General features: G+C 36.4%; 1 protein-coding gene across 1 annotated transcript in view; it reads right to left on the reverse strand.

Annotated features, from left to right (window-relative positions):
* Positions 1-16909, reverse strand: part of THSD7A (thrombospondin type 1 domain containing 7A) — a 256577-nt gene that overhangs the window by 174990 nt on the left and 64678 nt on the right. Inside the window, exon 4 of the mRNA XM_048952274.1 lies at positions 14668-15176. Within this exon, the coding sequence (XP_048808231.1) occupies positions 14668-14827 (160 nt within the window). The 5' untranslated portion in view covers positions 14828-15176. The remainder of the gene's footprint in view (positions 1-14667; positions 15177-16909) is intronic.

Consider the following 16909-nt stretch of genomic DNA (forward strand, 5'->3'; position numbering starts at 1 on the left):
AATGAAAAAAAATCCCACAGAAATGAACTGTTATTGTGATCTTTGTAATAAGAAGAAACATTTGTTAGGAAACTAGATGTCCTGCTAGAAAGATCTAAATTTGCCATTTCTCTTAATCAAAATCAAAAGGGAAAACTCACAGTATTAATAGATGAAATTAGGGAAAAAAAAAAGTTACTGTGTTTAAAGATCATGTAGATGTGTGCTCACACTTTTCTTATTCAGATTACACTAAAAGTTCTTCACCTTCTTACAAAGTGGGGAAAAAGATGTTGCCTCTTAATGTCATATATTTGATGATATCATGAGCACTACATGTGACAAGGTGGCTTGCAGCCTGGGAAGTAGAGCATAGCAAACCACTTTCAGCTTTATCAATTTCCTAATTTGGCATTCCAGGTCATCTGCAAGACCGCAGGCTCTACAACATCAGTAAATGTCTTCTGAAGAACCTAATATCTCCATGGAAATTCAAATCAAGTTTTGCATCGCTTTCATGATGTGACTGATGTTCAAAGTCTGTAACTTAAAAATTTAGAATACCATTACCAAAATGGTTTAGGCTTTGTATTATAATTTCAGTTTACCTTTGATAAAAATTTTCAGATGCTGGCAGGATGAGCAAAAATAAAATAAAATAAAATAAAATAAAAAATAAATTCTCTTATTCTTCTCTTGGAAATAGTATTAATACAACATGATCAAAAGGTGAACCACTATTTCTTTTTGCAAGCAGGGACCTATGGCTTCTTCTCCAAAATTCTGAGCAGTTATTGAATGGGCAGCTATGATCTAGGTCAACACCTAGGACAAACGTCTCAATACAGCTTCCATTAACCTACTGGACAGAAAATGGATAGGATATGAAAAAGCTAACACACATCAGATGAGAAATCAAAGTAATTACAAATACATAATTTCCACTAAAATAAAAGAACAAAAAAACATAGATTATACAGACATTTTCATGACTTCAAATCTTATATACAAAAACTGAATTTTAAAGAGCTAGTCTGAATGTTTCATTTCTCATCTGACTCTACTTCTTCACAACTCCACTGAATGATCTGCACTGCACCTTGCATTTAAAATATGACCACATCAATCAAACTATAGACCACATCACATCAGACATACACTGTATCACTGTGATCACTTCCAAGGAGCAAAGGTCCTCCATTCCAGTAAATAAATAGTAATAGAAAATCCTCAGTTGGAAGAGACCCAAAGATCTTCAAGTACAGCTCCTGGCTCCACACAGTAGTATCCAAAATTCAATCCCTAGGTCTGAGAGCACTATCCAAGCATTTCTTGATGTCTGGCAGGCTTGTTGCCATGATCACTGCCCTGGGGAGCCTGTTCCAGTGCCTGACAACTCTCAGTAAAGTGCCTAATGTAGTTCTGTAGCTTTTTTTTTTTCCTCCTTTCTCCTTCTCCTAATAGTTTTTCCATGAAATATCCCTACTTCCTTGTGCTATGCCACTTTATTAAAGGGGTGGTTAGCAGTCAACTATGTAACTGGGAAGTACATGTATCTGGGCAATGCTCACATAGCAGAAGAAAGTAATTCTCAACCTGAAGTTAGAATATAAGTCACATTAGAGCAACTAGGGGAACTATTATGTAAATGGCAGATACTGTGTTGTCTGGCACAACACTAATAGGTTGATTTATCAAGAAAGATTAGAGTTCACTAAGCACAGCTCAGCTAAGTGATAGCTGAGGGGCATGACAGCTGACAAATACACTTCTTGAGGAATATAGTCATGAAGTGAAGAGGAGGATTACAGAAAAAGGCAAGTCAGCTATAACATAGTGCAGCATGCAGTGTAGTCTTTCAGTTACAGTGACAGAAACCCTACTGTTTAAAATATTTACAATAAAAGTAAAGCAATGCTTGGGAAAAATATTGTAGATTGAGAAGAAAAAAAAAAAGGGAGAAAGGGTAATTATTCAGCCTCATTAAATTTTTCATCAGAAGCAGCAAACTATCATAGTTTGAACATTTCCCTTTTCATTAGAGAGCTTTTTAATATTGACATCCAACCAATTATGTTCAAACTAATTCCCAGAATACTGTGAAGATGTAGCTACTTTCAGAAGTTTTTCCAGATTAATGAACTGCATTATTTTTTCATTAGAAGCTGCAGTGTGCTCTGAGACATACATAGTGGGGAACAAAAAACACTCTGAATAGAACGCATTCTCCAAAAAGCCCTTGGCTTTCTTAATGAGTTTCTTTCTTCAGGGAGCCTTCTTCATCTTTACTTTAAAAATTCAAAACCAAAAGCCACACTACTACTTCAAATGGATTCCTTGCTTATGACCTACTACAGTGAATTAGACAATTTCTGTGCTTATTAGCAGCAGACACAGGTGAAGTGATAGAACACTTTTTTTTTTTTTAATTCTGTCTGATGTTCTACACTCCAGTTTAATCTGTGTTTCCTCTGTAGGTTAAACAAGCTCTACAGCATTCTAAAAAATTAATAAACCCAAGTCAGTGATAACTTGTTTCTTTTTAAATACTTACTCTGAAAAGACAAATTAAAATAACTTTTTGATTCATTCCAATGAAAGAAGGACATCTTTGTTTTGTAGCTTTTTAATATATTTGGTCTTTCTAAAGTATGCATCTCTCAAGTGGTAACATTTACATAAAAGGCTAAGAACATCCCTCTTAAACTGAAAAGAAACTGCAACGCTGAATTGCATTATCAAATAATATAGGCATCCCAGGAATGAAAACTTTTGTTGTTTTTTTTTTAACTCTTCCATTTAATACTTTATCTTTTATTTAAGGTGCACCTTTTTTCATCTGAATTTGTCCTTACATTCATATTTTATTTAATGAATGCCTGCCCCTAGGAGTGCTTCTAATTTCTCTAAGGGGGTTATATAGAGACAGGATTCCATTCATAGTATTCATAGTGTGATAATAGTAAGCTTTGCAGATAATGACATATTTATTTGCTGAGAGAACAATATATTTTGAAAGACATGAGTGCATACGGAAGACTGCCTTTAGTTTAGAGAAGCAAGTTGTTGTTCAAATAAATTGACATATAACCTTTTCCAGCGAAACAGACTTCAGTAGCAAGTTACCTATCAACTTCCTTCACAACAGCTCACACCCAAACAAGTATTTACATATGATCAGTAACAACGTTTACTTTAGTTACAGAGACACACATTCAGCTTCATCTGAAGTTTTAGTCTGAGTTTTAGTCTAATACTAAATATTTCCCACCAGTATGAAAATATCTAAATGGCAGTGATGAAGAGATTTTAAAATTAGTAGATTTGTTCATCTTTAACACAGGTCTTTCCTGTTTGTGCAGTAGTAGTTTTCTGTTCACTAAATTGTTATTCAATTCTTTTACGTGCAAGGCTTCAGAATAAATAGCAAATAATATAAACCAAGAGCAACAACAACAAAGCTACAAAACAACAGCAACAAAGTTCTGAAAAAATCTACTGTCCAAAAGGTAATATCCTTACTACCCAACTTAAGCTGCAGTTTATGAACTCTTCCATAAGGGCCTTAACTTCTGTGTTAAGAGAGAAACTACGCAGTACACTGTTCAAGGGAAATTTAATATTTTCAAGGGAAGACATTTACTATATAACATCCTCACAACAAAAGTGTAAATTTCCTTTACTGAAAGAATAAGGAAAAAAAAAAAAAAAAGATGACACCTTACAATAAAAATTTTGTTTAACTGATCAGACAAAATAATTTAAATCTTGCTATAAAAGCAGATCCAAGACTCAGCTATAATCTGTACTCATATATACCAAGTAGAATGCAATGCAATATCACTAGTAAATATTTAAGTTACCTCTAGAAATACAACATCATGGTAACTGCTGATATGCTTTTCAGAGAAACTATTGTCATGCAGTACAGCACATAGACTTCTCCTTTCAGCTCACTACAAAGACACAGTATAGAAAATAACCTGAAAGTCTTATGGTTCAGGTGCCCCAGGTATTCATGCTCATAAATCAAGTTGAAAAATGAAGAGCCACTAGCCATTCATCCATGTCAAGTTAAAGACTACAAATCTTCCTTGTATGCTCAGCTGCTTTATCACTCTCCCTCTTTCTCTTTTTATAATCTCTTGCATGGTATCAAGCATATCTTACAGGAACAAGCTGGTGTTCCCAATGATATTGTCTATAAAGTAACTATATAATGACTTTCATTTAGGGTTCAAAAAAATATGTGGTTACATGGACAACAGATTAACATTATGCTTCTCTTATTAGATGAGAATACAGATTCAAGATGTGCCACAGTTAGACTGTGAAGACTCGTCATTACATGCATTTTAAGGTAGTGCTATTGGACCCATAAAACAGTATTCAGTAATTGTTTCAGACTAACACACACATCTACACATGCAAGCAGGAGCCCAAATGTATGTATTATTTGAAATGTCATGAGGAAATAGATTCAAAACAGATTCACTAGAAAAAGATATTTTATAACTTACATGTTATCTAATCACATAGCAATTGCTTTCTTCTCTCAGCCTCTTGATTTTCTTAACCTCAAAATTTCTGCATTAGACAGAAACTAACTGCTGGTTGCTTGGTCTTACTATTCATGCTTACGCTCTTCACTCACATAACTTCTTTCTTCATTTTTACCAAACATCCTAATCTCATCCATTTCATCCTTTTCCACTTGCACATGGCATATCTTGAGAACCGTGCAGTAACAATACCAAAAACACACAACTCCATTTAGAATAATCAAACACATTCATGTTAAGCTCAAACAAGAGTTTTACGGCATAGATAGAAGAAGGGATGACTGGCGTATCTGCCAATGTGGAAATGTTAAGTAATATTTACACACAATTCTATTTCTAGGAATGTTTCCTACTAAAATTATCTTTCTCCTAACAATGCACATTGAAATTGCTAGGCAGACAAAACTACATTTTTCGTAATATTGTTTTCCAGGATTTTTCATAACATTGCTCTCCTCTGAAAACAATTTTCTCCTCTATTATCTTCTAGTATGACATCTTGGGCATCAACTATTCAAAATGCTTTTGTCAATTGAAGTTATTTGAATGTTCTATTACACTGTTAATAATTTATCTTTGTATCTTTGTAAACAGTCTCTTTAACAGGTCTTAATTATATAATTTTGTATAAAGATGTGGTACACAGGAACACCAACAATCGAGGAGAATTCAGTTGTGCTACGCACTGTACAAACACAAAAGTCATTATAAAACAATCTCTCTCTGTTCTGATCTTAATTTCTCTGATGGCTTAGTGGTAAAATAGCTATTCCCCAGCACACATAGGGAGAGTTACATTACTACTCAGTAATATAAACATTTCATTTTGTATATTGCAGGAAGTAAAAAGTAATAATATCTCATTAAGAAATTTCTCATTGGCTTAGTAGATGTCATCAATCTTTTAAAATGTTGAAACATGCCTCATTACATAAGAAACTATTTCCAATTAATATCATAAAAAACAACTTTGCGCAGTATACTCAAAAGTTATTATCTCCTTCAAAATACCTATGGAAGACCCTTACCAGTATTTGTTTGATTGAAAGCTGGCTGTTTCCAAGAGCACCATTCTCCACTTGGACAAGTCAGTTAGGGCCTAAGCTCTGAGCGCACCCAAACACAACAGTTTTTCCCATAATATTCCTTTGACATAAGATACCAAAACAACCTTGGGAAAACACACAAATAAAGCAAGCTCAAAAAGCAAATACTGTGGGATAGTGACAACTTGAAAAATCATTCCAAAATGCACAGTGATAACTGATGCCGAGAGTCCACTGGAATGTTTGCTGGATTTTGTGTGAAATGCCAGGCACTGATACATTTAATGCTGTATAGTATCCATATGATGGTAGTAAATAAAGGAGCTTCTAGGATTGTTTTGTGGTAACAAAATAGCTCACATTAGCTTTTATTTTACTTGTATTCAGCAGGGGGTTGGAACTAGAAGACCTTCGAAGTCCCTTCCAACTCCAGCTATCCTATGACTCTCTGAAACAGAACTTGAATAAAAGCAGCATCTATCTTACCCTGTAAACAAAAGCAAAATCAGCAAGATAAAAAAACCTCAAATCACATTTTACATTAATATTTTAAAAATCCTGAATTTCTCTTTTCATCCTCATGGATGTGGGCACCAGATCAAGTTCATAATACATTAACTAGAACTCTATTTTCCATTGAATAGGTCCTCATTGCTTTCTCTCATCGTTACAAAGGACACCACCTAAACTCCTTTTCTGTCAGTCAGGACTCGAGTTAAAGCATCTTTTCTCATTCACTATTTTCCCTGAGACTCCACATCTAATCCATCTCTTTAGATCATTCCTTCATAATCTCTTTAAAATCAAGAGTTTTCTATTTACTGACATAGGCTTATCCGTCTCTCATCTCAAGTTGCAATTACTGCAAAATTCTTTTACTCTGTTCTTGAACGTAAAAAGAAGAAAAAAAAAAAAAGAAAAGCCACAGTGCTGAAACAAAAGGGGATATTTTGTGCTACATGATGGAGGAGTTTTGGCAAATAGGTTGACATAACCTTTGAAAAGTAAGCACTTTAACCAGAGAGCTATTAGATAGTTCATTTCTCTCCCTCCTCCTTTGTGATCATGCTTGTCTGTATGCATTTAGGTACATTTTGAAATGCCTACTAGACTGAGTTCTTAGGAAGGACTTCTGCCCACTCTCAGGCATTAATATGATCCAGGAACAGTCAGGCAAAAACATACAGTCATAAGCACATAAGAAAAATAAATTAAGAACTGAAATTTATTCAGTGAAGTTCATGTATATTAGCAACCAAAGGTGTTAGATGAGAAACTTTCCTCCTTTCAATTTTACTTCCAGTACTTAAGTCTTCAATACAGAGCTTGCCTTGAAACATGTAACATTATAAATCATAGATATGCTTTTTCTATCTTTGGAAAGTATAAAAATAAGAGGTTAAAAATCAAAGGGATTTTGAGACCTGAGTTTTTAATCAAGAAGTGAAGGAGAATTATGTGGTCATTAACATCTTTAAAGAACAAGAAAGAATTGTTCTTAGGGTCTTCAGGTGAACTAAGATGCTTTTACACAGTTCTCCAAGAGGACGGAGCACAAGTAGAGATGTTACAGCTTGAAAAAGCTCAAAAAGAGCTTAAGGAGAGCCTTTGGCCTGCAGGGCCTGTAATGACCTTCTAGCCCCACTAGAAACCACTTAGCTCACTGATCTGAGAACACTGGGCGTCAGTTCTCCCAGGAGAACTTATGATACTACAGATGTTTTCTATGCCCAAATCACCTCTTGTCTCTGAATTTCTATTGCCTCCCACTTTGAGCAAGTTATTACCTAAGGATCTGTTCTTACATACCATACCAAGATACAACCATATACATAAAACTGTAGACTTGTGTGTTCTCTGGCTAGAGGCTGTTATTCACAAAAAGTATATTTAAAATTTTATCTTAGTTTGTTAAAGAGAAATAGGAAACTGCCAAAAGCAATTATTATGCAGCAGACTAAGTCTACGTGATCACACACCTGCAGACAGTCCAAATAATTCAGCAGAATTATACTGATTTATGCTAACTGGAACTTGGTCAACAGTGTTTAAAACCTCAGTGATGAATAGAATCTAGGAGGTAATACCTTTGTCAAGAGATAAGATAAGTCATATTAAGTCATATCAACTCAATGCTGTGTCTCCCTCTTGAAGAGCATAACATGCATTACTTCAAACTGTCAGAAGAAGCAATTTTACAGTGTGATCGAACCTTGCTGATTTTGTGCAACTCTTCAGTAATAATATTAGTACCTCTAGGCAGGCAACACACCCAGTGGTGACAGCACATCACAGATCACAGCAGCAGCTGACTTAAAAATAAATGAAGCACAGGGTAAAAAAGAATAAAAAAAAAATTTGATGCAGCTAGAAATGCTTATACTTAGTTGCATGTAGAAAATGGATATACATGGTCTTCACCATGAAATAAAAACCAAGAAAAAATATGCAATCTTGTTTTCAAAAGAGTGACAACTATGGCAATCTTCATTTAGGAATTTCTACCCCTCACTGCATTACGCCAAAAGTAGTGCCTCCTATTTTCACAAAAACTACAATGGGTACAAAGAGCACAATAACATTATTTGAGAGAACAAATTTTCAGCTACAAAAAAAAAAAAAAAAAAAAAAAAAAAAATTTTTCAACATTATCACCACCACTAGCTATGTATTTACATCAGCAATAAAAAAGAGCCTGCATGTCACACTCATAACAATCTGCATCAGTGGAGGTGACCCACTGTTTCACAGCTGCTATGACAACATCATTGCTAAGAAAACATTACCCACACAGTCCATCTTTCATCAGCTCAAATTTCAAAGTCAAAAGATGCCAAATGCATACTGTGCATACCAAAGGACAGCCCAGACAAGATTGGCCACATGCTCCACTCTTCCAATTGGTATGGTGCCTGGTATTGTTGTATTGCAAGAGAAAGGCTTTCTTCCTCTCCAGCCTGACACTGGAAGTTCAAGACTTCTGTTCACTTAGCACTGCTATGTTATGGTCAGAGATGATGGTCTATCACGATGCCAAGAAATCCTGAAGGATCATCCCTTCTTTATCCCAGAAGTCAGTGCACACCACTTTACCCACTGAGGACAACATCTTAAACTTTTTAATCAACAGGGGATTTACATTCTTGCCACTTCATGGACCATTGTTTTGACTCCAGCTCAGAATGGTGACACAATGTCTCATGTTCACAGGACCCAGCTGCTGCAAACTTTGTGGTATTCCAACGTTGCCACCATCCTTTCCAATGCACTGAAACAGATATCCAGATCCACAGAGAGTTCCGTAGTTGTAATCCACCAATTCGCGCAAATGAGCAAAACAAGGCATTCTTCATTTTGTGGTGCGACTGCTGTGCATGGCCATCTGGAACGTGGTTTGTCTTTTATGTTGCTGTCACCACCCATCACCTCATTGAGCTCACATCCACTGTTCAGTCTCCACAAACACTCAGCAAGCATTGATGAATGTCAGTGGGTGCCATTTTTTGTTCATGGAGTCATACAATTCCATACTTTTGCTTCATACATACTTCCATGTCAGCACCATTTTGTCAGACTGTCCCTCTGCTGCCATCTGTCACACAGCAACAAAATGTAATGGAAGGCTCAGCCTCTATTGTCATACCATCAACATCCACTTCTAACATAGTTGGCCAGCATAATAAAACAGGAGGCATTACTGCTAAATTAACTCTTGTGTTAATTCAAAATCTTGTTTATACTGTTTGCCATTAACTAAGAACATAAGTTGTTCTTGAGTATGAAAAAAACATAATGAAAATGGATGATACAATTTAATAGCAGTTAACAGTAGTTTTTACTGAATTAGGGTACAGATGTGTATTTTTTCTTTTTCTAATGCATACAGTGTTCTTCAAAGCTTTGTAACAGTTAAGGCAGAATAAGAATTTAACATGAAATATTTGAGGAACTCATAGAAATCAAACACAACAATGAATCTGAACCAAACAATTACAAATCATTCAGCTCTGAGAGGTGCAACCACTGATGAACACAACAGGTCATCCCATGCAAGCAGGGGTTCCAAGTGCTCTAGAGAAAGCATCTTTATTACTAAATAGATCATTTTATTAACACATAGATCACAAATGATTAAGTGTTCTTGGCCCACAACAAATATTTAAAATAAAAACGTAATTCAAACTCCATTTTACCATAATATTTTTAATCTTTCATGCCTCATAAAAGTTCTCACCATGCTTACCACTTTCCTACATTTGATTTGTATGCAAAATTTTGTAATATCCACAAATGCCTGAATTATTCAGATACTCCTTTAACATTCATATTTGTTAAAACTTTGTGCGCTATCGTTGTTATACTGAAGATGAAGTCAGAAGTAATTCAAAACATAATGAATAGAAACATCTTAGATCCCTCCTACAAGGGTACTCTCACTTTTGTTATTTTCCTAAATTTGCACACCATACTTTTCAGGAAATCCAGACAGTCTCAAATTCACATAACCATTAATAAACAGTTCAGTGTCCTGGCTGATAAGTATTTTTCAACTTCATAACTCCAGTGTTTAGTGACGTGTGTCTACCTCACATCAGGGAAATCACCATCTCTTAATACAGTACATTCTGTTCAATGAATATTTAAGAACTGCTATTATCTACCTCAAAACATCAAGCAGACAGACACAGCAGCTCAGCTCTGGGATCTAGCTGTTTCTTCATTTTGCTATACAGAGCCAGATATTCTGCACTGTAGAAGACTTTGCTTTGGTTTATTTTAATGAAACCAGAGGGTTTTGCCCAGTGACAAGGAAAATGAAGCCAGCTGTGTATTTCTAGCTGAAGAAAATACACAGCATAGAATGAGAACATTCAGTAAGAAAGGTGAAGTTTAAGGACTAACAACTGTGATCAACTAAACGTCATGCATTACACTGGAGGTCTACTAACACATCATAATTCCAGCATAGTTATGCAAAAGCTAATACTCATTCTACTCAGGATTTTGAGAATTTATTCAATTCAGTTTCAGTTGGAAAAGTAGAAATAATAGTAATAGCACCCATACTGTGAAACGGTAGAGACTGGAAGGGACCTCTGGAAATCATTTGGTTGAATCTCTCTTCTCAAAGCAGATTGCTTACAACACTTTCCACGCGCAACTGAAGATCAGTAAACCATAAAAGTGTTAACCTGAACTTTGCAACATTCCTTGGAATTTTATAAGTTGTAGACTGAATACTTCTCAGGGTTATAACTCTAAGTTCCAAAGTGCAGAGAATAGACCCGTAACTCATCACCAACCCTAAAATCCAGCATCAGGAAACTACACCAGGTATCATAATTGCTATTTTATAAGAGAAGGAATCCCCAACTCAAACCTCATGACATCTGCAGATTATTTTCTGAGGCATTCTTAACAGAACACACTGCAATAAGATAGTACAGAAGTAATGAAGTAGCATACACTATGATACTTTTTCAAAAACTCTTCAGAAACAGAAAACAGATACATGCAATTCAGTTCCAAAAGCTAGTGCCAAACTAAATTTAGTAACAAAATCAGCATGTTTCTCAATAAATGGACATGCATCACATAATCATAAGGGTTGGAAGGGTGCTCTGGAGACATAGTTCAACTCTGTGCTAAACCAGGTTTCCTATAGTAGGCAGCAGAGGAAAGCCTTCAGGTAGGTTCTGAATATCTCTAAATAAAACTTCACAACCTCACTGAGCAGCCCTTTCCAGTGCTCTGTCACACTCAAAGTAAATAATTTTTCTCCTCATGTTCGTATGGAACCTCCTATGTTCCAGTTTGTGCCAATTTCTCCTTGTTCTGTTACTGGGAACCACTTAAAGGTACCTGGCTTCATCCACTTGGCTCCCACCTATTAGATATTTGTGAGCATTGATTAGGTCCCCTCTCGGTCTTCTCTTCTCCAGGCTGAACAGAATCAGGTCCCTCAGAAGGGAGATGCCCCAGACCTCTTATAATCTCTGTGGCTTTCTGCTGGACTTTCCCAAGATGTTCCCTGTCTTTCTTGAACTGAAGACCCCAGAATTGCACACAGTACTCACAGTACTCAGTACTTCTAAAAACTAAAAACATGAGTTTTCAGTGATTAAAAAGACTAAAAACATGTGCCAGAAAGCACACACACACACAAATCAAGCTGATTTACTAGACACAATCTTAGCTACACATTTCTGGGACTTATATTCCACTCAAAGAAAGAAAAGTTAATATTGTCTCAGTTGTACAAGCTGACTACTGCTCAGTTCAGTTTTGTATCATCTCCTCTAATACTTCAGCTGAGATTTCAACACTGTGCTAGATATCCCTTCAGATCACTGATGAATTGTTTCACAAAGAAGAGGGGGGAGGAGGTAGGGGGAAGAATCAGTAATATCCAACTAAATATCCTTACTATACCAACTATACCATAAAGATATGACATCCACTGCTAATAAAACCACAAATATTTCATATACCACTTGAAGACAACCAGTAGATTAAGACAGTATCTGTGTGATGAACTTAAAAGAAAAACACTGGTTGAAAGCAGTCAACATATAAGGATTGCTGATCACTGTTTGGGATGATTTTGGCACCCTCTTTCTCCAGCAAAGAGGAGAGGAGAATGAGAGACAGATCAGAGACTAAGACAGTAACATACAACTCTACCAGGCTGAAAAGATATTTTATCAATTTTTCCAGATGTGTGGCAATGTCTAGTTCTCCCCAAGAGAAACACAGATAGCCCCTAAAAGCTGCAAGGTTACAATCCAGTGAAGTGGTATATTGCTTCATTACGAGCACAAGCTTATCACATGACACAAGTCCAAATTGCTCCTACAGGCTATTCTGTTTCCCCTCTTATTCCTGATCTAGCATAAGACTAATTTAATAAAATATAGGAAATTGAAAAGCAATACATTTTGTTACAAAGTCAATTTCTGTACAAAGATAGCCTATGTTTGTCAGACAAAGCTACTGGCAAGAACTCCCTCAGTGTAAATGAAAAGCACACAGCAAATGCAAAGGTATTTTTTTTCTCCTCTTTTTTTTTTTTTTTTTTTTGACACGAAGGAATAGCTAAGAAAAGGAGCGCAAAGATATAATTAGGCTTCTAATGCACTACCTTATTCACTCTATCTTGTCATTCACTGCTGGAAAAGAACTGCTCTGACTTGTTTTTCATCACATTATTGTCAAATCACTGAGGTTACAATATTAAAAATTATACAGTGAACATGCTTATACTATTCCTTACTGTGGGTTAAACAGAGCAGAGAAGTCACAGAAAGGAATGCTTAAAAGTACAAACTAACTGCTCACTAGACAACGTAATTATATCATACTTCTAAACAAAAGTCCTTACGAAAGGAAAAAGCTTGGAGGAAACAAAAAACAACCCAATTTTCTCCTGGTTTCACTGATTTCAGAGCACGTGTGCTATAGGTAAAGTAAACAGCAACTCCATAGCAGGTCAGGACCTCATTGTCATAAGTATCGGTTAACTGTAGTTATTTTACTCAATCTATGTTACTGCTAATATCTTTAAATACAATCTAATAAATGGAGACAATAAAATACCGGAGAGTTTATTCTCCAAATGCTTAGCAAATGCCTAAATGCAAAATGCTACTATTATTACTATATTTTCCTATAAACTTGTGCACCTCCCGTTAAGCATGTATCAAGTATTTCAAAATCTGTAATGGAAACAAACTACATTTGGAATTTTTCAATGGCCAAAGAAGGGAGAAAAAAAAAAAAAGAAAAAAAAAGGTTATCAGTACCATTGCACTACTCATCTTTCAGAAGGAAGTGAAAGTTGCAAAGGATTCTCCCTTCCTCAAATTTCTCTTTCTAGCATTATTGGAAAGCCTGTCTTCTTGTTTAAATGAATTCCCTTTTAATCCTTCGCTTGAGCTGCTGTATGGATAGAGCCTCTTAAAAAATTCAGGATATTGCTGTGATTGTGAATTGATCTGTTTTCATGGCAGAAGGCTCCATCCAGGAAAGAGACCATCTTCTCAAAGTTGGTTTTCAAAGAAATGATTAATTTGCACTCTCTTACTATCTTATCATTAATTAATAGAAAAGCAAATTTTAAACAAATATCTGCTTTTGGGGTTGGCTTATTACTATCAACATACAGGGAAAAAAAGCTAACTATCAAGCCAATGTGAATTACTAACTAGTTTTTTTATTTCTTAAAGGAGACTTGGAAGACTTGGAATCTTACATAGGAAATAACACTATATTAGGGAACTAAATTGCACATATTCCTCCATGTTAAGGTTCTGAATTAGTTTAACACACTGATAGACACAAGATAGACCTCATTAATTTTTAAAGCAAAGTTAAGGTTGAAACAGTGTTACAACTGCAATCTTTAAAACATACACATAATTAATTAGCACCAAAGTAAAGGAAATTAACTATCTAGTGTGGTGCTGAATTCACATAGTCTGTTTGCCTTTGGCTCTTTGGTTATGAGATCTGGCATCAGTTGGATTATTTCACCTAATCCATCATTAGCTTTCACGTGTCCTATATACTGTGCAACAAACCTAAATTTAACAAACCCAACTCCCCATCAATTACCACACTGAATATATTACATGTCAGCACACAGCATAAAGATTAGACACGCTGTGTTACATCCTTCTTTGTGAAATGCCAATATTTTTAGAGCACTGTTAACACTGCTGACTCCAACTGTAACAAATGGTCCTTTCCATTGTGAGCAGGCACTAGAGCCCTGACCTTTGCTATTTACATACAACACAGAGCTACTAAATAAGATCAAAAACCTCAACGCACCCAGAAAACACTTCACAGAGCCATAAGTGTAAGGTTTTTTAATTGCCATATTTGCTTGGCTGGTGGAACCCTGGTAAGCGACACACTTTGTTTTCCTAGAATCCTGCGCGTTAACATCACTAACACATTTAACTTTCTTTCTCTGCGCACACAAAGCACACAAAAAGGTTACAGCTCACAACAGAAACTAAACAGGCTACTACGCAACAGCAACACTGCTACTATGTTTGTACAGCATCCTTACTTACCGGTCTTCCACAGATAGACGGACGAAGTTTGGAATTCACTCTGTGCCCGAGTGCCCCAGCTCCCCAGCAGCAGGACCACCAGCACTCCCATGCAACGGGCTGGCGGGGCGGAGAGCCCCGGCCCACGGGGGAAAGCAGTGCTCCCCTCGCTCAGCCTCATGCCTCCAGCAGCCCGCGTCCAAAGCCCGCAGCCCGACCGTGAAACCTCCTCCGAATAGTATTCCCCTCTTCAAAATTTCTTCGCAGGGAGAAGTAGGCTGAAAGCCTCTATCTTGCTTTTGTGCATATCAGTTGTAAAGGAAAAACTGTTTAACGCACGGGAACAATAGAGTCCTCGCTTGCTCTCGCTACAGCGGCTGCTGCTAGTATGGTTGCTGCTCCACGCTCTTCCATTCAGCGGTTAGTAGCAGTTTTCCATCAGCTAAAAGAGAGACAGCTGTCCGCAGGGGGCTCCAGCTGACTGAGCAGGTTATCTTGCGCTGGGAGGCGGCAGCAGTCATTTACACCAGCTGGAGAGAGCGAGACAGAGAGAAACAGGGATGAGAAGGAACACAAATAACCCGGCGCTGTAATCTCAACACAGAGTGTGACTGTAAAAGCCTGGCTTCCCAGGCATCTCTCCCTGGAATAGCCCAAATGACACACACTAAGAAGAAAAGAAATCATCACCACACGTGCTTCAGAAACACAAGACCTACAGCCAGAACAGATACACTGGAGCAATATTATATTAATTAGGAAAGCATCACACACTTGTCCTGAAAGCAACATACATGCTACATTAACCATTTTGTAAGCAACAAAAAATAAATGGTTACTCATGCACTAAATAGACATTTAAGTTTCCACAGAGGGAAATGAAAGGAATAACAAAACAAAAGAACAACCTACAACTTTATTTGCATATTTGTCAAATCTGTTTCAGGTAATAAAGTGCAGCTCTCTACTGTGTGTGGATGTGTAAGCACATCATCTCTGTGGTAGATGAGGTCTGCATGTAACATATAATGCAAAATAACATCCCTTCCTATCCAGTAAGTATGTACACATATATACATGTATAAATGTCAACTGTGTAATTTAAAGTAATTTGAAGATCAAGTTATCAATCATTTTTAAAACACACACCGAGTTTTACATATGAAAGTATTCAGGATACATTAGGCTGTCATGATGATGCAAAAATGTGCAGAGAGACAAAGCTTTTAAATTAGGCATTCTTATCTCTCCCACCCATTGCCCAGCGAACAGATGCATTAACAAGCCTAAAGATCAGGTTTCAGACATCTATAAACTGCAAAGCAAATGAGAAATTTTCAAGAAATCTGTTACCATATCCAAAAAGTTCCATTCAAAATGCAAAATGCAAGCAGTCACACACACACACACACAAAAACAAAAAAAAACAAAAAAAAAAAAACCACAAAACACTGCAAGAACACATGATCCAGAGTTTTAAAATGATGGAGCTATTGTTGTTTAAAGAAGAAACCTTCAGTGAACCTCTCTTGGGACGCCTGTCATTTTTGCACAACCTTCTCAGACTCAGCCTTTTCACATGCATTTGATTAAAATCAGCCATGATCAAATAATTCCCAAGTCTTTGCCTGTTTAAATATTCTGACATCAGAGCAAATTAGCAATGTTGAAGGTTGCAAATTCGTCTTTGTTTACTTTCCACTCTGTTACGCCTCTAAGAGGGAATTAAAGGCTCAGAGAGCTCTAGCACTGTGAGGCTGTGATTAAGAGAGATAAGCAAGTGTGGATTACTGTTCCTCAGCTGTTGAAAAACAGGCAACAATCAGGAGATTATAGGTTGATAAGGGATACATAGAAAGCCATGATCTTAACAAATTTATAGCATCCTGATGCAGAACTTGCAACCTCAGCTAAAGCACTTCTGGAAATAGATTTTAATTGCTCCTACTACATCATACCGCGTTCAATTTAGGAAGCATTGGAGACCCTTTCATCCTGTGTTTTGTTGAGCTAGATGGAATACTGTCAAAACAGTGTCCTCTGAGTTAATAGAATTGTAGCAATTCCACAGGTAAATGGCAGGTTAAGTTATTCACATGCACACTGTTTTTCATGCCACATTGAAAGTATTAAAATATTCAATCTAATAGAGACAATGCAATCTTCATAATTTCTGAAAAATATTACAATAAATTTAAGGGCTTAAAAAAGTTTTGTAATCACCAGGAAATCTGTGACAACTTCATCGACTTGTTCAGTCAAA

The sequence above is a fragment of the Lagopus muta genome, chromosome 7, assembly GCF_023343835.1.
Source record: "Lagopus muta isolate bLagMut1 chromosome 7, bLagMut1 primary, whole genome shotgun sequence".
In the NCBI taxonomy this organism is placed as follows: domain Eukaryota; kingdom Metazoa; phylum Chordata; class Aves; order Galliformes; family Phasianidae; genus Lagopus; species Lagopus muta.